General features: G+C 36.0%; 1 protein-coding gene across 2 annotated transcripts; it reads right to left on the bottom strand.

Annotated features, from left to right (window-relative positions):
* Positions 1–16: 16 nt before the first annotated feature.
* Positions 17–22,036, bottom strand: LOC136246868 (minichromosome maintenance domain-containing protein 2-like). Of its 2 annotated transcripts, none has more exons than XM_066038472.1 (20): positions 21,934–22,036; positions 21,786–21,884; positions 18,761–18,923; positions 15,439–15,543; positions 15,164–15,330; positions 15,018–15,113; positions 11,827–11,930; positions 11,697–11,790; positions 11,592–11,645; positions 9,232–9,373; positions 8,185–8,336; positions 6,631–6,720; positions 5,589–5,710; positions 5,450–5,472; positions 5,255–5,402; positions 5,040–5,176; positions 2,093–2,138; positions 1,205–1,268; positions 1,078–1,151; positions 17–214 (listed from the first exon to the last, which is right to left on the bottom strand). In XM_066038472.1, the coding sequence occupies exons 1-20, from the start codon at positions 22,007–22,009 to the stop codon at positions 125–127; spliced, it is 2,046 nt and encodes a 681-aa protein (XP_065894544.1). In that variant the 5' UTR covers positions 22,010–22,036; the 3' UTR covers positions 17–124. The 2 variants fall into 2 exon arrangements, with proteins under 2 accessions (XP_065894544.1, XP_065894545.1); XM_066038473.1 differs by having other exon boundaries at positions 11,697–11,775.
* Positions 22,037–22,202: the final 166 nt, after the last annotated feature.

Raw genomic sequence — 22,202 nt, 5'->3', positions numbered from 1 at the left:
AAATACTAGTGCTGATAATGTCGTTATGGCTGATTATTTCACATTCACCTTACAGTAAAATCTATTTGCTAGATACACATACACAACTCACACATACATTGTACAGTACAATACTATAATATTATTATTCCTCATTCATATATACTCCAGCATATTGATGGAGTTTACTGAATTTAATGATTTGTTGATGTAGTTGAGTCATGTTATCATCATACTGTGGATAGAAATACTTAAATAATTCAAAAGACAAATATTTTTAAAGGTATAGTATGTAATAGTTAGACACTCATAATAGGTGTCTTGTGCCTCGGTAATTATTGATGTCACCTCAGGTTTTTAAATCCTTGAAGACACTTATTACGAGTGTCTAAGTGTTTTAGACAATGGCGTAGAAGCTGTGAGTTAGTACAGAGAGTTCCCACTGTAAACACCGAGGGTATTTCAGCGAGCACAAGATGTGAGGTCAGGCAAGCCATGGAGCATGAATTAGTAAAGGTTTGTAGACTGAAATCGATAAAAAGTGTATTTGAGGCAATATAGACACCAGCAACTATATGAGACTGGCTACCATATTTGTGTTTGTAGACTGAAATCGATAAAAAGTGTATTTGAGGCAATATAGACTCCAGCAACTATATGAGACTGGCTACCATATTTGTGTGTTCAGCATTTGTGTGTATATTTCTTAGAATCAACTTCATACCTCAGTATATTTCACAGATTTAAGCATAAAAGGAAACCTATGTAACAGTCTTTACTTCATCCTTCAAGAATTTACAGAAAAATATGACTACACTACATACAATGTAGGTGTTCATTTGAGACCTAGTATTTATTCAAAACTTGGTGTTCAATTCTGATATTATGCTGGTAACTACGTACGTATATGGGATCAGGCCAGTAGATCAGTAGATTACAAAAGACTGAGAGATGAATATAGTTACATTACACATTACAAAGATGAACACGTTTACATACAGTACACATATGGGTATGACGCACGTATTGTGCTAAACACTACTCACACTCACACAATGTATACACACCCTCATGTCATGTTGAATGTACACAACAAACCTGTTGTCCAATGTAAGCTCCAGTGTTACTATCTCTGAAGTGAGGAATGGGAACAATGTTCAGTACAGAATAACCTGAAGTCAGTGATGTACACTTATCAGTAACCAGTACCACATGATATACATACCACTTCTACTAGTGAGGGACTCCTCATAGAGTGATATTGCTAATACTGCATCTTCCTCAACAGCCTGTATACATGTACATACACATTTAATTATAGACAAAATTCAGCAAGTATCATACTATATGTGACCGAGCAAACACTCAACTACTGTAGTCTGCATAATTTTGAAAGAGACCATATTGAAATACAGTTAGTGAACATTACACATTTAAAATAATTTATGTACATTTTAATCAAAACCTATCTTTTATCTGTTTCTTCATGGGAATATATGTAATTTTGTTTTATTTCTGTACCATAAAGCAAACGTAAGTTATGCCAGTGTGTCTATGATATATCTTCTTAGTAGCCATTTCTACAGAGTTTCAAAAAGCTCAAGTAAATATAGATTTTCACTCAGTGGTGACACATATGACAGACAACAAGGTAGTTAACTTGAACCTCTGTGTTGGTATGCAACATAAACACAAAACTTAGTCACATGCTATCCATAAGAAATGATTTGCATATATATGGCAATGGCCAAATTTTTTGGATACAATAGTATTCAGCAAGTAACCTACATACAGTGAACCTGCATACTAAGGACACCTTAAGGAACCAGAAGTATCCCAATTAACAAGGTGTCCTGATTTTTAGGTCAATTTACATGCTAAACAATATTTTGGGACCATCACGAAGTGTTTAGATTATGCAGGTGTGCTTATTCTCAATTTCCTGATTATATAACAGGTTGCACTGTATACATTTTCTACTGCTGCTTTACGTACTAATCAACAGGCTAAATAAAAACACAGGAGTTGTTAACTGTGAAATTATATAGTAGCAACTAGTGTTGATACTGAATTAACAATTATTCCAATCTACATTGTCAACAATTAAACATACCTCACTGCGTAGGCTCAGTCTAGCATGAGCTATGGCTAGCAAACACCTGGTAATGAAACAATTGAAATACAGATAATCACGCATACAAAAGCAATAATAAATTAATTAACTCATAAACAGCTGTAATCACTATATGGCAGCAGAGTGATTTATATTACAAATCATGGAAGAAAATAAAATTTAATTGCGTATTTTATAGCAAGATATGTTGGTGCTAAAATGGGCACTCACAGCTAGGAGTCCCATTTGTAAGATAGCCACATCCTAGTAGGCAAATGTTACATAATTTTGTAAAGCATTTCTTACAGTGTAGTTGATTATGTAAGCTGAATTATTCTTCAAGTTGAAAGCAATTATATTTCAAAGAAGACATTGTTATACTGTAGTGAGATAGATGATCTCTGACTGTTATATACCAGATGAGGCAGGGTGGACACGAGTATATGCACCAACATTGAAACCGGGTCACTACTGCTGACCTGGACGACCCACTGACCCGAATAGCAATCCGGGTCAGACCTGGATTTGACCCAGATTAATTAAAGCTGAGGCATGCGATAAGAGCTATGTTTCGGGTAGTCTCAAGCGAGCAAGACTACGTTTTGAGCGTTCGATTCATGTTGAGTAAACGAGTAGTTATGTGATAACTAAGTTGGTAAGTTTATAATTTAAAATCAGTCAGTGGGTTTTGGTTCCACGTAGCTACTGCGAGTTTACAGACAGCAATTGGGTGTGGCTTCGTGCATATCCAGTATTACAATTTCCCGATATATTGAAGTGGGTGTGGCTCACAAAAATACTTATCCTGCTGCAAGACTTGACTATATACAACTCTTACAATAATCAATTAGTGGGCATGGCTCCACATAAGCTTGCAGACAGCCAACGGACACAGTTTCGTGCTACTGACTGCACTTACTACTAAATGGGCGTGGCTGAGTATATGTTTGTAACACAATAAGTGGGCGTGGCTCATGAAAGAGCTACACGATAGCATTTATAAGTTTCCACGTTGTCAAACGAACAATTTCGTTTCTCACGTGATCCAATCCTGGTCAGACCCGGATAATTTGTAAACCGGGTCGGACCCGGATGACCCGGAGAAAATGTGACCAGGTTGACCTGGATGACCCGACCATGGTTTCAATGCTGATATGCACAGCACTAAAATAATTAAGTGTGAAGAAACCAGCCATAAAATGGAGTAAACTATGTATATAGAATAGTCAGGGGTATACTGGGGAGGTGGGAACCCTTTGGGTTTACACACCATTTGGAAGATTGAGAAATTAAAACTTCAGGTTTCTAGAATCTGGAATCTATTATAAAACAGGACAAATTTTAGACCTATTACCATAGTTAAGTAATAGTTTCTCACTAGGATTATGCGATAATAGTAAAACCTGTATCTCGATAAGTGACAACCATTTTATCTTGATAATCGATATTATCTCGATAATAATGTAATATTGTAAGCACAGCTTTACATATTTGTTGACATAAAGTCCTTGTCAAGTCAGAAATTTTACCTGTTCCTCATTTAGTTCAATACCTTTCCAAAGGTTTTTCATCTGACTGTGGTTGATATGCACTAGATTCCGGATTATCTCGATAATGAAAATCATTATCTAATTTACAATAGGTGATTTAGGTATCTAGATTATCTTTTACCTAAATTATCTCCCTGCCCTATTTCTCACACAATAGCAACCCTTGTAGTATTGTTCTGAACAATAATTTTGGTGAAAAAATCGAGGTACAGTAGACCCTCAGTTATCCGAACCCCAATGTGTCTCAGCAATGGTAAAAGTGTTTAGATAAGTGACAACTGATTTTATATACTGAAATACTCTAATAGAACATACAGCTGTATTCAAAATACATAGAACAGTTATTTTCAATTTCAGGTAAAGAAGGGTTGATACATCCTTCTCTGGTAAAACATCTTTGAGATAGTCTGTATTGTGTCAGAAGCAACATAGCCAAGCTTCTTAGTTTGTAGCAACTATTCCAATTAATACATACTGTAGTTCTGTGTAGGTTAAGGTATTAGTGTATTGATGCAATATGGTTAGAAGTACATAGAAAGAATTTAGCCATCAATGGCTTTGAATTTACAATTTAAATTATCTGACACATACAAACTCTTCACATTACATTTATACAGCCTAATTATACAATTAGAGTGAAATAAAATACAAATCTGATCAGAAATACTAACAGCATCATCACATACATAATACACTAAGAACAAATTAAGTGGATCCTCAAACTTTCTAAGCATTTGACAACTAGTTGTGTGTTGTGTATTAGACGTAACAAATGTTCCTTGAAGTAACTGAACAGAATGACGTATTCAAATCAATTACAAATATGAATTCATATATGTATCAACACTTTTGTGAAGGAATAGGTACACGGGTGTTGAGAAACTGAACTACCAATGTGTCTTAATAATTATGGCCTCTTACTCTATCAAGGAGTTTGATTCACTTTTGACTTGAAGGAAACTTTCAAGTTGATCACTTTAAAATACAGTAGGTCTTCAATTATCTGGACCTTGAACAAGATGCACAACTCTTCTATTACAGTATTTTTACAACTATATACTGTATATTGATTTTTATTTTTCATTCTGATTTACTGGACAGACAGACAGTATCTGATGCATCCAGGAGACCAGCATAATAGATTACAATTATAATACATGGTACATCTACAAAGTTTTTGATTGGAGTAGATGAACATAGATAAATGAATGAGACTTATCCAAAAACTTGTTCATTAGCACAGAGGTGTTCAGATAATGGAGGCCCCACTGTAGTTAGCTAAGCAGTCATCTGATTACAGAAACTTCCTTTGCATAGCATACTATAAAATATGTAGCAAAGAATCATTGTACACAGGGTATGCAAACAATAGCTACAGATATATACACCAAACTTACAAGCTGGTAAAGGCAGTGGTTGGGATATCACTGTCACTACCACTACGGGCTCTTCTACTAGCAAGATAGAATGACTGAATTAACTGCTGAGCAGCAGGTGATAATGACACATCAATATGTGATGATGTAGCCAACAACTGTAAAAACAGTAAACAATACAATAACACCTTATAGAAGTCAAGTATCCATACAAAACACATCCATACAGTGCATACCTGTTCAAAGTCATTACGAGACAATACTAAATCATCCTGATGTTGACCAGTGATGTGATGTGTTATGATATCTATTACCATCTGATCACTAACAAACTCATCACATTCTGATGAAGAATTATTGTTGTCCACTACTAGTGTAAACCAACTGTAATGAGCAGGTCAGTAGTTAGTATTGTGGGGCTAGTAGCTTACTCTGTGAATGTCCTGCTGATCTCCTGTACACAACAATGTATAGTATGTATGATATACAATATAGATAGCTCTACTATATATATAGTGAGACATACATATCAACCAATACAATACATATATACTGTACACCACTACACACCTTATTATATCCATTACAAGCAGTCCAAATAGTACAGGTGAGGGGAGTGGTGTAATTGATACCACCTGTAGTAGCTTGTTCCCTCCTACCACCACTAACACTGACTTGTCTACTCTCCAGTACTATAGAAATACAATCAAATGTGTTATTAGAAGTTGATACTCTAGACACATTTTTTAATCTGTACACTGTAATTATGAACATAATTTCACACAATGTTACAGAATCATGGCAATGATAAACTGATAGCTCTGGTTGTACACAATGTCACAATGTGATCTCAGAAGAGTGTTATTTGTTAATATAAGACCTTTGGAGTGTGACAGTCAACTGTGCTTTATGTAGAAATACTGTTCAAGAAGAGTTTTGTTTTGCTATACAGCTATAGTACAGTATTTGTTAACCAGTACTAGTAGTGGAGTAGTGGACAAGAATACTATACAAATGACTAAAAGTCCTTATGCATTTGGATATATTTTAACTTACTGTAGATTTTAGTGATTCCAAGTATTTATGCAATGTAATAAGTTGCAGTTACGAACTAACGTACAGAACTCAATGAGCATGATGTACAAACTAATTAATTAATTTAAAAAAGATTGTTCTTAAATTGATTGGAAGATTCTGCTGAAACCACTGATGCTGGTAAACTGTTCCACATTCTGAAAAATATGTTTATCCACCTTTTACGCCAGAATAATGTTCAATGTGATTTCCAGCCTGCAATACCCTAAGTTTGGCTAGCATAGTATAGATGATTATGACGATCGGTGTAATTGGTTATTAATCGGTATTGGAATAGTTTAATAACCGATACCGATCAATACCAATCCGAACTCCAATCAAACAAACATTTACTCTAAATAAAACTTTTACCTTCACTGAAAGAATTTAACTGAACCATCACTTTAATTTCAGACAAACAAAAGGATGGACTATTGGGTAACAAAAATTGAGGGTCTTAAACAGCTATCCATGTTAGCAATATAGCACTTCAAATGTAGAACTCAATTATGAGATTTAACAAATATGTAATTCTTACCTCTTTGTACAGTTTCCTTGATATCCTTCTTGTACAGGTTGATGTCTCTGATGACACATACTCCATTACTGGCCAATAACAAGCTCCCAGCTATTATAATGTGGTATGCAAAATATGATGAAATTGACCATATGAATGTACATATGAGCTGAGAAATTTAAAATAACATGTTTAACACTTGTGATCTGATCTGCAAGGATCCCACATGTTCATGCAAGCTCAATTTCACAGTATGTATATAGAATTCATTAAATACATTGGAATGAAATATTCTAAATTAATTATATATATATATATATATAAAATTTGTAAACTTTTTGTAATGAAAGAGTTGCTATCGACAAAAACCTTGGTACATATTACCATATTCCACAAAGCAAGAGTAGTTGAAAAATCTTCATGTCAGTGCTCCCAAGGAGAGAGAATATGTGAATGTTTTATTTGAGTATGCAGCATATTTTTCTCACATCTTTTGTCTCACAGTGGTCATAGGAAGGACCTGTAATAAGTAACTTATCCAACAATGGATTCACCTGATCATGAAGAGAAATAAAAATTACATATTTACATAAACTGCATTCATATTAGTTATAGAATGATTTGACAGTTCCACACAAAGAGTAAGCAATAAATGAGTGATGAATAAGGGGTTCTTGCAGATTCAGTCACAATATTATTACATGTAATAAAATTATTATTTTTATTTATTATATATGACATTACAGCAGACACCTGGTCCTACGGCCTGTTTATAGATGTTATATTAAATACATGAATAAAGTAGAAAAGTCCATGATTTGGACCTGGGCAGTCTCAAACTCCGATATACACTTGAACGCTTACAGGAGTCTGCCAGGCCATTAGGACATTTTCTCCTTGTTGTTTTCATGAATTTATACATATTAGGCTGAGACAAATAGTCCGAAGCTTTGTTTGGTTTCATAAATTCCAATGCTACCAAAGCTTCACTACCATCGATACTAAAAAGTTAAACTAGTTGCACAAGTATTGTCACTCCTTTTTGAAGCTGTAATTCACGTATTTTTTGGTGTATATAGTTATGGTTTAAACAATGGGCATACTGGAGCTACATCAAAGTGCAGGAGCCTGTACCTCAATGTACCCTAATGACCATGCAATAATTGTTGACATAACAAAGCTTCGAAGCTTTGGTACTATTTTCAAAAGAAGCTTCAGGGTATCTATTTGTACATTTACACTTGCACATAGCAACGTTGCATTCGAGTGGTAGCTACTGTACAAGTGTAAGCATCATTTGCTGGTTATTGCAATGTCAAGAGCAATGTTTGGATTTTCGTGAGCTCTTGTGAAACAATGAACCTCACGACAATCAAAGGGAATACTTGGAAATACCCATGATACCTGTCACAATACTTTGATACTCATCCTTTCAACATGGCTAATCGGCTCATGTGATTGCAAAATTAAATGGCAGATAAAACTTCTGCAATTGTAATGCTATTCGCCAAATTTGCCAAAGTTTTTTTACTATACGGTTATGTAAAAGGTGACCATTACTTAAGTATAATTTACCATCAATAGAGTAGTGTTTATCCTCCTTGTGGACACAACCGGTGAGGTCAGTTTGATGAGAGTGTAACACACTACGATGAGCAAACTGGCTACCATAGTGAAGTAGTCTTGATATAATGACATCATCTTCACCAATCAGTAACAAGTTAACACTATGGAATAACAAGTTAATACTATGGAAAACAAATTACATGACTGCTCAAGTAGAGTATTTTGTTTGAGTTTTCTATAACTGCACTGTACTGAATGAGGTAAACTGGTCACTTATTGTAAATTTTATCCTTGCCTGTATTGCTATATCTTATATTTTGTCACTATTGCCATTATTTCATCATCATCTCTATGTTTAATGATTATATGGAAGTAATAAACTGACTTGTTTAGCTATAGACACAGAAGAGGTAGCTGAAGACCAACTTCACCATCAGGGGAGGGTGTATATATCAGCAAAATCCCTCGCAGCCATGGTATAACTATTACATGTAGCATACATACACACTTGCTACATGCATGCACACACACACGCACACGCACACACACAGTACACACATATGCACGCGAAAGCATGTACATGACATCCAAACATACAGTATTAGATTTAGAGAAACTGTGTAATGTATGCATGTAGTATGGGTACTAACCTGTGTATATGAAAAAAAACAATACACAAGTTTGTTGACAAAATACTCTAAATGGTCAACACCGAAACCACATAGTAAATTAATCCATGCATCACAAAAAGGTGTCAAGATAAATGTGTGTGCTATTCTATACAACATGAAAATTATTTGTACAATGGTCCCTCAATTATCTGACCATTGATTCACCAGACATTCTTGTTATCCAAACAAAAGAAATGACTGTTCTATTAGAGTGTTTTGACTAAGTGTGCATTCTATTGGAGTAATTGAACAAGGCTCTGTATTAAAAGAGTGTGCTTCATTTAACAAAATTTTTCGATAATCAAGGTCTTTTTTGAGTCCAATGAGTTTGGATAATGAATGAACCACTGTACAATCCCAACACATTACTATACAATCCACTAACAATTGAGATGGAGACCAGTTTATACTGAGGGTAGTATTGAGGTCACTGGAAAGAGAGAACAAATCCTCTGCTCCACAACACACCAGACTAAGTAGCATAGCTAGTTTCAGTTGATGATATGTTCCTCTAGGAGTTACTTGTGCTGGACATGGAAAATATGTAGCAGTGTTAAAATATTCGTATAGAAATATACACAATAATAAAGTTGTAGTTACATGTTGTACAGTAGTTCTCGTACAGCAAATGTATGTTTCATTTCTAAGAATGAAGAGTGTACTGCTACATACTGTAATTAATTTTGACTAGTCACTATAGAAGCTGATAAACATATACATCAGTTATCATTTAGGAACTTACAACCAACAGTATCAAACACTAGCTTTTCTTTGTGAAAGTATATAAGACTGACACATGTGTGGCCATCTCAGCAAACACCCACCTATTTATATTTTCTATTTAGGCTTTAAAGCACAAGTCTGTAGGACAACTGGTCCTATAGGTGTTATGTAGGCTCACACACACACATGCATTGTGAGAACAAAAATTAAAAATTAATGAAAATATGAAATATGCATGCTGAAAACCATTAGACCTACACACATATATATCACCTATTAAACTGCTCTGGAGAGTTTCTTTTGTTTCAGCAGCCCCAATAGTAAGTATGTCACATGTGCTTGTTTACAATGCAATAGATATAAACAAGATTGTTACCATTTCTTATATACACCTGTAACTACCTTCATACAAGTGAATAAGGATGAGCCTACATATTTTTCTTTTCAGAAACTCTTTTTCTTACCTATTATGTTCAATATTTTGCTCGAAATTTCTCTACCATATATATATATATACGGTAGCGGATTTTTACCACGAAGACTTTATTTTTGTAAACTGTGGCTAGCTGCAGTAATTAAATTCGCGCTTATTTTATCTTGCATGTTTTCAATATTTGTATCTTCTTGCCCTGTAAATTTGTGTTGTGCTTTTAAGCTTCGTGATAAATTATAGGTGCAGTAAAAATCTGCTATATGGCATTTTGCTGAGCATCAATAAAAATTAATTGCAGTATCTCAGGTTACAAGTGTGATTGTTCTATTAGAATATTTTCTTCCATAGCGTCTGCTCTATTACAGTATCTCAATCTTTAGTCACCATTCCTATGAGCATAATGTTGTTTTAACACTATGCATGACTGTTCTATTAGAGTATCTCAATTTTTTCATACAAACTGTACTAAGTTTCCATTCCTTGGTACCCATTTTTTCCAATTTTCCACCTATTTTTGTCAGGACTTTGCTCTTTACTTTTACCAACATAATTTTCCAAAATATTGCAGGAAAATCAGTGCATCCTTACAAGTGAACAAAATAAAACTATACTTCGATTGATTTGCAAATTCATGATAAACATCTTAAGCCAAATCCCAACTCTGTAGACCAATGTAAATGGAAGTTATGGGTGCAAATTTAATTGCCTTATAGTCACTACATAATTATATCAATTATCTTGCTCCTCCTACTGTCTATTGCTATAATTCCAAAACTACTCACCACAATAGGCTGAAATTTTGGTAACCAATCCCTTGGACACTGTAGATTAGTGTTGTACTGATCATTAGATTGGTAATCTGAAGAAGGCAATAATTAGCTGTTTTTATCATATTCAGAAATCAGTTGTAATGGGCTGTGGCCAGCAGATTATTAGTCTATTCAGCTTGAGCAGCTGCAGTACCACTGGTAGGGCTGGTGTCAAAGGCTCTGGTATGTACTTAAGTAATTTGTTTATGTTTTGTGGTAACCACAATAATAAACAGTGATGGTTGGAGCCCTAGCCCACTTGTCTGACTAGCAACTTTGAGTTGAGGTAAGTGTACAACATCACAGCATTGGCTCTACTGGCTGTAGAGTGGAACTTCGATTATCCGAACTAATTGGGGGAAAGGGTGTTCAGATAATCGAAAGTACGTAAGATCGAACATCCATATATTTATATACTGAGCTTTGCTCAACTACTCTAATAAAGCATACAATTTTTGACAAAATACTCTAATTGAGCAGTCGATTTGGTGTTCGGATAATCGAGAATTCGGTTAATCCATGTTCGGATAATCGAGGTTCCACTGTACTTATAGTGGAGTATGCACAAGTGTAACTTGTGGAGACCTACAATTGGGTATCAGTTAACTATCAGTAAAATAGGGTAAAATACATCAGATATTGGTTTTGCCTAAAAAGTGGGAATCAGTACAACACTACTGTAGATAATACTGAGAAATTGGAAGTTGTGTTAACTAGGCAGGCAGGCAGGTTTTACAGAGACAGTCACATGTACACAAACATGGTACAGTACATATATACCTGCAAAGCTGTATGCCATAGTAGCAGCAAAAGCCCAAGGGGAGTAGGAACAAGCTACACAGACGGTAGTACACAATGAGAAGATCACAACAGTTCACCACATACCATCATATATTTCCCTGACAGTAGATGATAGAACACACGGGACATTAGCTGTGATCCCAACTGTAGTAATGTTGTTGGCCTGTATAGAGAACAACTACAGACTATGTAAACTAGAACATGTTTTATATACCTCAATGGAGACATTGATACTAGCTGATGTTCCACATAGTTCGTACACAGGTATACCAATAACACTATACATTCCTCCTAGTAACACATCCTTCATCAGCTCATCTGTCAACACAATATAGTATAATATAGTATATATGGAATATCATAATGTGTTTATACATGTGGTACTAAAAATACATACAGCTGTACTATGTACAAAATTGATTACAGGTATACCTTATCTGAACACCTGTTTGTCAATTCAATCCTGATAGTGTGAGATAAGTGATTATGTTCACATTAATTGAAGCCTATATATCAGTGGATTGGGTCAACCAGGCCTGACCCACATTACAGATTATCTGAGTTTCACTCAGAATAGATCACGTGCAAAATGAATGTATAATGATGTGGAAGTGTAGTAATGCGTAGTCTAGCCCCAGCTTTGTGTCACATATCAACATTACAGGCATACATTAAGGATTGTCCCACATATCAGTAGGTGGATGTATTTCAGCCTATAAGTATGCACAAACCCATGTCCGTTGCTGTATACCATGCCTACTAATCAATTGTCATTACACGCAATTATCCAACCCCCTTGGGACCAAGACATATTCAGAAAATCAAAAAGTTCGGATAATTAAAGCCCATTCATTTATATACAGAGCCATATTCAAATACTCTAATAGAGCAGTCACTTCTACCGGTTGGATAATCAAGTGTTTGGTTTGGATATTCAAGGGAGCACTGTATATGAGACATACTCTAGTGTAGCGGTAGCCCATGTGCTTTCATGAGCCACTCCCACTTTAATACTGGGAATGTGTAATATTGTTTGCATGCATATGCGGAGCGATGCTACAAATTTACCAGTACAGTGTGTTGAAATTTGCAAGAAGCCACACCCACTTATTGAAAAACATTTTGCTGTTTGTAACTATACATAGAACCACACCCACTGACTCATTGTTAATTATAAAACTTACCTGTTTAGTCATACAGCTACCCACCTGTTTACTTAACATGCTATTGATTGAAAGTCAAAAACATAGTCTCACATGCCAGACCTGTGTGAGTGAGACTACCCATAGTTCTTGGTACACACTGTGGTTTGAATTAATCTACCAGGTGAAATCTAGGTCTGACCTGGATTGTTATCCAGGTCAGTGGATCATCCAGATCAACAATGCTATACATACTGTATGATAATACCATAGATAATATAGTACAAGTAGGGGTTTACAACGGTGATGTCACTATGGGCAATCCCCGTTACAGGTAGGGACTTTGAGTGTGGTTACGGGTTCAGAATCAGCCTCACTTCACAAAATATAACCTTCATACCAATCTTCAGTCATTGGGGACTTAGATGAGGCTTAAAAAATCCTCATACCTTGTCACAATCCTAAGTACTAGCACCACAAAAATTGTTGGTGCCACGCCTGAGTAACCATAGCGAAGAAGTTCTGACAAACTGGCTGCAAACTGTCATGATTTGATATCACTCACTTAATCTAATAGTAAATAGGAAACTGTCAAGGTAAATTCAAGAAGAAACAAAGTAGAGTTAGTGAGATATGGCACACCAAGTCAAACCTGTAATGAGGATTGCCCATACATAAAACTACGAAAATGACGTTACTGTTGCGAGTCCCTACTTATATTATCTATGATAATATGCCAGTAGAAACAATGCTATAAGGATTCAAAACTCTGGTCAATCTACAGGTGATCAACAACTGCTGTTTACTGATACATGGACTGCAGCATGGCCAGCGAGACGATCTCATGGACCATGAAACTTGGTAGACATACTATGTACTCACTCTAAACTACAACAACACAGGTGACCCTTAATTTATACATTAAATAGTACACTAGTCACTCTAAAATCACTCATAAAACACATGGGCTGTGAGGAGTTAGACCCATATACCACAACAACAAAAATTTGGTGTGACTTAAAAAATTTGGCGAATCAGCAATATTGGACAATGTACCACTCTGCGTGGGCAGTTCAAAGGCACCGCCAGTGCTATAATTTGTATATTGCACTGCTGCAGACCGCAGCGAGTGCATTATAACTTATAACACACTGGTTGCGGTTGTTTAGACCACAACGAGTGCATTATAAGTTATAATGCACCGACCGCAGTGCAATATACAGATATTGCACTGGCTGCGGTTTTGTGCAGCATAGCACAAGTACCGGTGGCGAAGACCACTACGACACCTCACCTAATAGGTGGAAAGACACTTCACAAATCACTCGAATTCTTTTATAGCCTGACATGTAAAGGTCGATTGTGGGCCATAACGTCACCAATACGTATAATGTTTACAAGCAGCCAATGGCGATCGAAAAATCCAACACGGGTGGCCACAACTCTAGTCTGCATATATATACAAACGTACTTATACACCTTACTAGTCTGGTGCCATCTTAGCCCAGATTAAACTGTAGCCCACTTCGACAATGACTCAATAAAACAAATATATTCTAAATAATACTAACCTTTATGTTCGATTGTGGTAACCAGTTTTGTCATTCCACCTGATTCGAGTTTAGCCAGTGTGAATAGTAAGAATTAGACTAGCATCGTTTAGTAGTTAGGTTTTGTTTACTTAAAACGTCTATTTAGCTACTTTTTTTTGCTCGAGAGAATCACTATGGCGATTAGTCTGGCGCTTAGTCTATATGGCGATTGAGTGATCACGCTGGCATGCTGAGCACTACATGATGAGAGTCGAACAGCGAATGCAGGTTAGTGATATAACCCATAGCGTACTAGCTTTCAATATCTCAGGTGGCTGCAGTACTGCAGGGGGAACGTCATCGCAACGTCCGGCTTGGTTACCCACAATCGATGTTAGAAACCTGGCGTTTATAAGTGTTACAGCTGTCTTGTGAGACTCTCCCCACCTATTAGGTGAGTGGTACATAACAGTTATACAACGTGCACTCGTGCTCTGCCTGTATAAACGCACTTGCCTTCGGGCAACGGCCCTCAGGCTCGTGCGTTTATATCAGGCAGAGCACTCGTGGCCGTTGTATAACTATATAATATGCACTACTGTAGATAATTGCAGTTAGGCAAATTTCTTCAATTCTCCAAATTTTATATATCCACCCCGTGGTCAAACTTTCAACATTTACGGTAATCTGTCCAGCATGTACTGTACTAACACATTTCCTTACACACATACCTCTGAGCACAACAGATATTGCCTGGTGTCTATGTGGTGATGTTGATGAATTGATGTGTAGTGAAGATACCAGTATCATATTGATGACTAACTTATCTGAAATTTGTCAGGTGATTATTATCAACCTTTTGTACTTATCAACACACCTCCTAGACTGCGGTATTTCATATTCTCTTTCAACTTGTGACCACACACTGCACAATAGAGATCACTTCTGATGGTAGATGCTTCACTGGCACCAGCCACATGTAGTCTGATAAAGTCACCATCACCCAAACAATCCTCCTGGGGACATCGGAAACTTGCACTTTGTCTAGATCAACAATAAGCCAATATTGCATAGGTAAATTAAGGGGTGGTGGGTAAGTGTACTAAACATCAATAAATATAATGTTAGTCACAATATAGAATGTATTCTTACGTGTATTGTGATGGTGTAGTAACACTGGTTACTATTCCAGTGAGAGATATGAAATGTGGTTCACTGTTGACTGCTGGAATATCACTAGTTGACCTTATCACATACCTAACATGCATTCAATTGTTGATAAGAATTCATAAATAAATAATGTCTAATTAAATCACTTTTAGATCACACTGTCTGCTTTAGTTTTACAGACAGGCACATTTCGCTGTACAATACAATAGTGTAACAGCTATTTGTGGAAATCCCTACATTGACATATGCCACAAAATCTTCATCGAAGCCATAGTAGGGATTTCCCCCACAAAGTTATTATCACTCATGAATTATCTTGTTCACCATTTTGAAAACTTCATTTTTAAAAATTATATAGCAATGGCTTATCTAGGCCTGGAGCACATACAACCAAGTACAATTACCAACAGGACAACCTACCAATAGGGCATGTACAAACAGTGCAGGGATAGAAAAGATACCAACACAATTCTAGAGGTTGACTAGCATATCAACGTGTGATATTCAATCACAATGAATTCTGAGGGAATTACAACTCTACAAGTTCTCAGCCTTACTTCAGTTGATATAGAATATTGTGTAGAGATGTCATATCGACACTATTGAAAAAGTTCAGAGATGCGTAACAAGTGTCTACAAGGACTGCATGGCTCAACTATATACCATCTGAAGATTACCTTGAAGGCCTAGATTTATATTCTCTGTGTTGCAGATGCCCTCAAAGAGGGGACATGACTGAAACATATAAAATTCTCAACAAATAGTTTAACCATTATAGCTACATATGATATACACACATGGCTAAACCACTCTGTTAAAGTATCTCTCACTCGCTACTGTGCTGCGCAATAGATTAAGGGGCGTGGCTAAATGCCATGTCTTGTTTTCTATAGTAAAACTGCAGTGGATTGTTGCTAGTGCTGACATGATCCCATGTGATTGTTTAATAAGTGTAGCTACACAGATCTACTCCCTCTAATAGCAGCTCAAATAGTTGTCAGAACTTTGCTACAATGAACTCTTGAGATGAGTAATATAGTACCAGCACTCAAGAAAGTTATACACAAAATAAACATACTCTGGAGCACACAACTTGCTTTACAAATATAGTCAATACTTTTAATTGTGATAAGTCTTTATCTTGCCATTTACCAGAAAGAATAAGAGAACATTAGAGCAAAACAGGAGCAGTTGTTTGAAGAAATGACACAGGTACATATCTTGCAATGTTAACAACAGTTTATACAGTACAAAGCAATAGTATAAGGCTACATTGTTGACATAGCTAGCTCACACAAAAGTAGTGCTGACCAGTATATCAGTTGAACCGTGATATTTGCTTTTGATACTGTCTAATTTTTGACCACCACAACACCATGGACAATACAGCTGTATATTGCCTCAGAATGTTCTTAAAGTACATACTAGTGTTGTTTTAGTTCTAAGGAACTAGAACTAAATCTAGTTTTAGTACAGCAATTTAATTCTAGTTCTAGTACACTAGAACTAAACTAAAATTGTGGTCTATTTTAGTTCTAAAACTAAAACTAAACTAAAATTCTTTCAATTTTTGATTCAAAAACTAGAACTAAACCAAAACCATTAAAACTTTTAGCTCAAGAACTAGAACTAACTGAAAGGTTTCTCAAGCAATCCTACATAAAAAGGTATTGTGCACTATATAAACCACTTAACACTTTTCTTTGAAGATGGTGATGCCTGCAAATGCAACTATAAAACATTGTTATTCAGCATTAATTCTGCTGATTTAGGTTATTTAAGCATTCTATATAGAGCTTCTGTTCATTTGTGCACAATGGCAAGTGGATGTTGTGCTGAACCAGGTGGAAGGCCTAAGTCAAGTGGAGTGTGGAACCACTTCAGGCATGATAAGATCAAGGACAAAAGTGTGTGTACTGTGAAAAGTACTGATGGTTTAATTTGTGGTATATAAAGAATTTAAAGGACAATATTCTATAAACTTGAAGAAGCATTTGAAGACATGCCATACTGATGCTTATAAACATTTTGAAGCAGCTGAAATTGAGAAGACAAAGGGAGAGGTTCTTCTAGCCATTTGAAACAGTCCTTCTTGCCAATACGTAGTTTAGGATCTAAATTGTACAACCCTAATAACAATAAACATAAGGCTATTATACATTTCATCTTGCAATCTTTGTAGGTGCTAACAAAGTACCACTGAATTTAGTAGATAACAGCAAATTCCGTGTAATAATTGAAGAATTGGATTCTCGGTACAGTTTGCCTCATTGATATAAAATGGGAAATAAAATTGAAAAATCTATCAAAACACCAAATCTAAAGTTTCTGGAAGTCTAGGGGGTGCTACCAAGGTTAGTATAGGTGAAGATATCTAACACTAAAACTAACATTAACTATAATGAAATTAATACTAACTAAATTACAAAAATATGGGGTACCAGAACTAATACTAACTAAAACTGTGGTGGAATTGGGGTACTAGAACTAGAACTAACTAAAACTATGGTGGACTATGGGTACAAGAACTAGAACTAAACTAAAATGAATTTGCTGTACTAAAACAACACTAGTACATACGTATGAATGGATATTAGGTACTATAAATAATCTACTTGCACATACAATTCTGTGTATATATAAGGAAAACGTTTAGAAGATATTGTCTAGTCTATATCTACGTAGAATTATTGTTATACATTGAGCCAAGGTATACCAATATCATAGTTATACCATAGCAATATCATATACCATCTAAATATGAAATAATGAAACCGCACGACACTACTCAAAAATGGAACCAGTTATACTATACAAGAAGATGTTTGGATGAGAAATGAAGGTACTATGAGGAAAGTACGTTGATGCAAAATAATCAAAGTTAATGTGATACCTTATATAACAAAATCAATAGTTTGAATTCCCCTTCCAAAATCTCCCAAAAGGTCAAAACAATTGCAATTATAATTACCTGTTGAATTAGTATGTACATGTACTGTATAGACAATACACACACGCGCGCGCACACACACAAAACTACACACACACACACGCACGCACGCACACGCACACAAACAAACAACACTACACACACACACAATACTACACACACACACAACACTACACACACACACACAATACTACACACACAACACAACACACACACACACACACACACACACACACACACACACACACACACACACACAAACAAACCAACAAACAAACAAACACAACACAACACTACACACACACATGTACTTACAGTATATACATAAATACATACATATCTACATACACTCACCCTGGTAATTGTGGAAATTGAGATAATCTCAAGACTAGTAACAGTTGGGAAGGTGCAGACAGACTAGGTAGCCATTGTAACACAACTACACTAGTGTATACCACCTCCTGGAACAATGACCATGCCTTGCTGGGATGATGAAGAATGGCATCTCCCAACTCAACTGGATAATAAAACAAATACTCTATAATATGTGACCACCTCAGTAAAACACCTGACTAGTTTATAGTTCTAGACAGTAGGTACAGCAACTTCGCTGGAAATAAAATTAAATTTGTAGCCATAACTTCTGTATGCATTGTTCTACAGTGTTGGGATTTGGCATAAAAGTTCATCATGAATTGGCAAGCCAATCACGGCATAGTTTTACATAACACAATAATTTTGTTTATGTCTACGTCATTATAAACAAATGGACATGTCACGCATACATACCATTGGAGCTACTGAAACCAAATGATATTCAAACCCTCCGTGAGCAGGCAAATAAGATGGTATATAATTGGTTTAGTTGGATTGGGACTTGATTCTAACTTCATTAAAACTAGCTTGTGTATATTTTCTTTGTATCATGCAAAATTGCAGCATTGTTTGAAATTTGGTTTGCTTGTGTAGATTAGGTGGCAGGTTTTTGTTGGCTAGGATGTACTTGTGACCATGTAACTTATTGACCACACCTTCTAATGGGAAAGATCACTGAATATCACATGGTGAAATAATTTGTTGTGGACAAATTGGACAAATAAGTATTTTTTGGCAAGTAAGACTTGGATGAAATACATGTACTTCAATGCACTAAATGTAATGGGATGAACACTCTTACTTGGTCACCATGGCTACTTGGTTTACCAACTTTAAGTATCCTAGTTTATAAAATGACTAATCTAGCAAGCTTCTACCATTTTTATAAATGTCTGACATGCAACGGGTAAAAAGCACTTTAGAAGATTTTACAGTTTTTACATCATACTGCTGCATACATTTTGCAAATTCACATGCAATCCGTCTATATAGAATGAGTGATAAATTTATAGGAGCTACTATGTTGCAGATAATGTGTCTCCAAACAAGTTGATGGTATCATATGCTATTTTTAATAACCAACATAATTTTCCTTTTTTTTCTTCTTTTTCTCAGCATTATCTACAGTGTCCAAGGAATATATCACCAAATTTTCAGCCTTCTGTGGTAAGTAGTTTTGTAATTATAGCGCTGGACAGTAGGAAGAGCAAGACAATCGATTTGTACAGCGACTATACTGAAAATAAACTACAGGTTCTTACATTCGTAACCATAGCTTCTGTTTGCATTAGTCTACAACATTCAATTTGGCTTAAAATATTCACCATGGATTAGCACATCACCCAAAGTATAGTGCTAGCCCTATAGTCACTTGTGCATATGGCTATGAAGGCAGTTTAGTAGAAGAAATGATGACGATCTTGTTTACGTTTACCGCATCATAAACAAGCGCACATGACATGCATACCATTGGGGCTACAGAAACAAAACAAATATTTTCAAGCTCTCAATAAGCAGGCAAATAAGATGCTGTATACTTTTAATCGATTTGAGTCTTCCTTCTTTGAGTACTGGCTTGATAAAAACTTGTGCATTTTTTCCTTGCAGCATGCATAATTTTACGAATTATTCTTAAATTTTGTTTTTTCTCAATACGCATGCTTGTGTGCAGGTTGGACTTTTGCTGAGATAGTCACAAATGGGAATTAACATTTACATGTACCATGCAATTAAGTATTTTTGCAGTTAATAAAATAGCAAATTGCTTGCTAAGCAAATTGGCTATTCAGATATTATAAGTTAACATATATATGTTGCTATGAAGCGCTAAACAAACCACTTAAACTACTACAGTATCTACTTAATAGTTTTATAGTCAGTCTATCGTAGTGCCTCACATAGAAAACCCTCGAGACTGCCCTCCATGTTTGTCCACATAAGTACGGCATGCACTCCTTTCAACTCAAACAGATACACCACCTCTGGTAGCCTGGGAGGCCTGCAACATTGTTCTTTAGTTGATAAACATCTGGTAAAGCCAAAGTAAAGGTCTGTAGAGTTGCCACACCTCACCAAGAAGAAACCACCCCAGAGCAAAGTTTATGTTTAGCACTGACTTAACCCTTCGATACCATGAATGCTCCAGTGTGTTTTATAGCATACACCACATAATCCTACTGACACACTAGTGCATTTTTATTGACTTCCGTTAAGACTTTAGGGCCTACAGTTCAACCCAACATCAGTAAGCACACACAACTACCACTGTTTAACTCCATAAACAATTAAAATGACACTAGAAGCACAGCCCTAGCAATTAACCTGCCTTGTAAAGCAACACTGAACTATTGTATAGCACTGAAAAATCACAGGAAAAGTTTCACACCTTTTGAAAATGCTTCATAAGTCATTTTCTGTAGAAAAACAGTAAGTTTCAATAGAGATAGTATTAAAATCTGCATCTGGTGATCTATTATATCACGTGATATGGTTGCACAATCAAACATGGTGCCAAACATATTCCAATAAAACGCTACACAATTGTGCGGATGAAGCACTTTGTAAGTTTGTAACAGAAAATAATATAGGAATGAAACTTAGATGTCCATGCTAAGATATGATGAATAATTCTTCTCAGGAATAAGTAAGCAATAAGTAAGTTTTTCTATGTGGAGGAATAAAGAATGCGCGTTTCCTTAAATAACGTGTTTTTTTATGTACGGTGATAATTATTAATTCGCTACTTTTATCAGTTTACTCACTTGGATGCATACGGACAAACATAGGTAGATAGCCAAACATGGAGTGCACCTGAAATATCCTTCAGGTACATATACTGTACCACCATACTTTTGTCAACTATCCTATGTGGCTCTGTGCTAGACATTCTACTGACAACTTTTGACCTTGAAATGTTCAGAAGAAACTTAAAGAGTTCTTTACCCACCCTTTAGTACTAATGTTACTAACACAACACACCTACACTGACAACATACTAACTTACCGCTGTAGTCCAGCAGCTCAGCCACGTCCAGTGGTAACACTAGTCGGTAGACTCGTTGGTGAAGGTCACCACTTCCACTCTCTACGTCACATTGTTCTTCTAAACACGACAGTGAATTGCTGTACACCAGCCAGCGAAATAACGTCACCTTCAGCTCGCTCATGAAGTTTTGTTTTGTTCGCGCTTGTGTCTGCCTTGCCCCTTGGCAACCAATGTGTACGCATGCGCACATACAAAACATCACCCGCACCTACAAATCGTTTCTGATCAGTACAGAATGACTCGTGAATGAAGTTTTCAACATCGGGTTGGCAAGGAGTATCAGTGTACGTGTGTTAGTGAGTCAACTCTTTATAGCTCGAATTCATTTATCTTGTATTACCAGCTGAAGTGCTTTTCCCTTGTCCTTGAGTAGGG

The sequence above is a fragment of the Dysidea avara genome, chromosome 2, assembly GCF_963678975.1.
Source record: "Dysidea avara chromosome 2, odDysAvar1.4, whole genome shotgun sequence".
In the NCBI taxonomy this organism is placed as follows: domain Eukaryota; kingdom Metazoa; phylum Porifera; class Demospongiae; order Dictyoceratida; family Dysideidae; genus Dysidea; species Dysidea avara.
Note: the sequence above shows the minus strand (reverse complement) of the source record. Positions and strands in the feature narration are given on the sequence as shown.

Bases quoted from the DNA above. Each gene is read 5' to 3' on its own strand.
- LOC136246868 (XM_066038472.1), bottom strand. From the start codon at position 22,009: ATGCGTACACATTGGTTGCCAAGGGGCAAGGCAGACACAAGCGCGAAC. The intron at 21,885-21,933 runs GTGACGTTATTT...TGTCGTGTTTAG, and splicing joins ACTTCATGAGCGAGCTGAAG to AAGAACAATGTGACGTAGAG. The intron at 9,374-11,591 runs GTATATATGTAC...TTCCATGTCCAG, and splicing joins TATGGCATACAGCTTTGCAG to CACAAGTAACTCCTAGAGGA.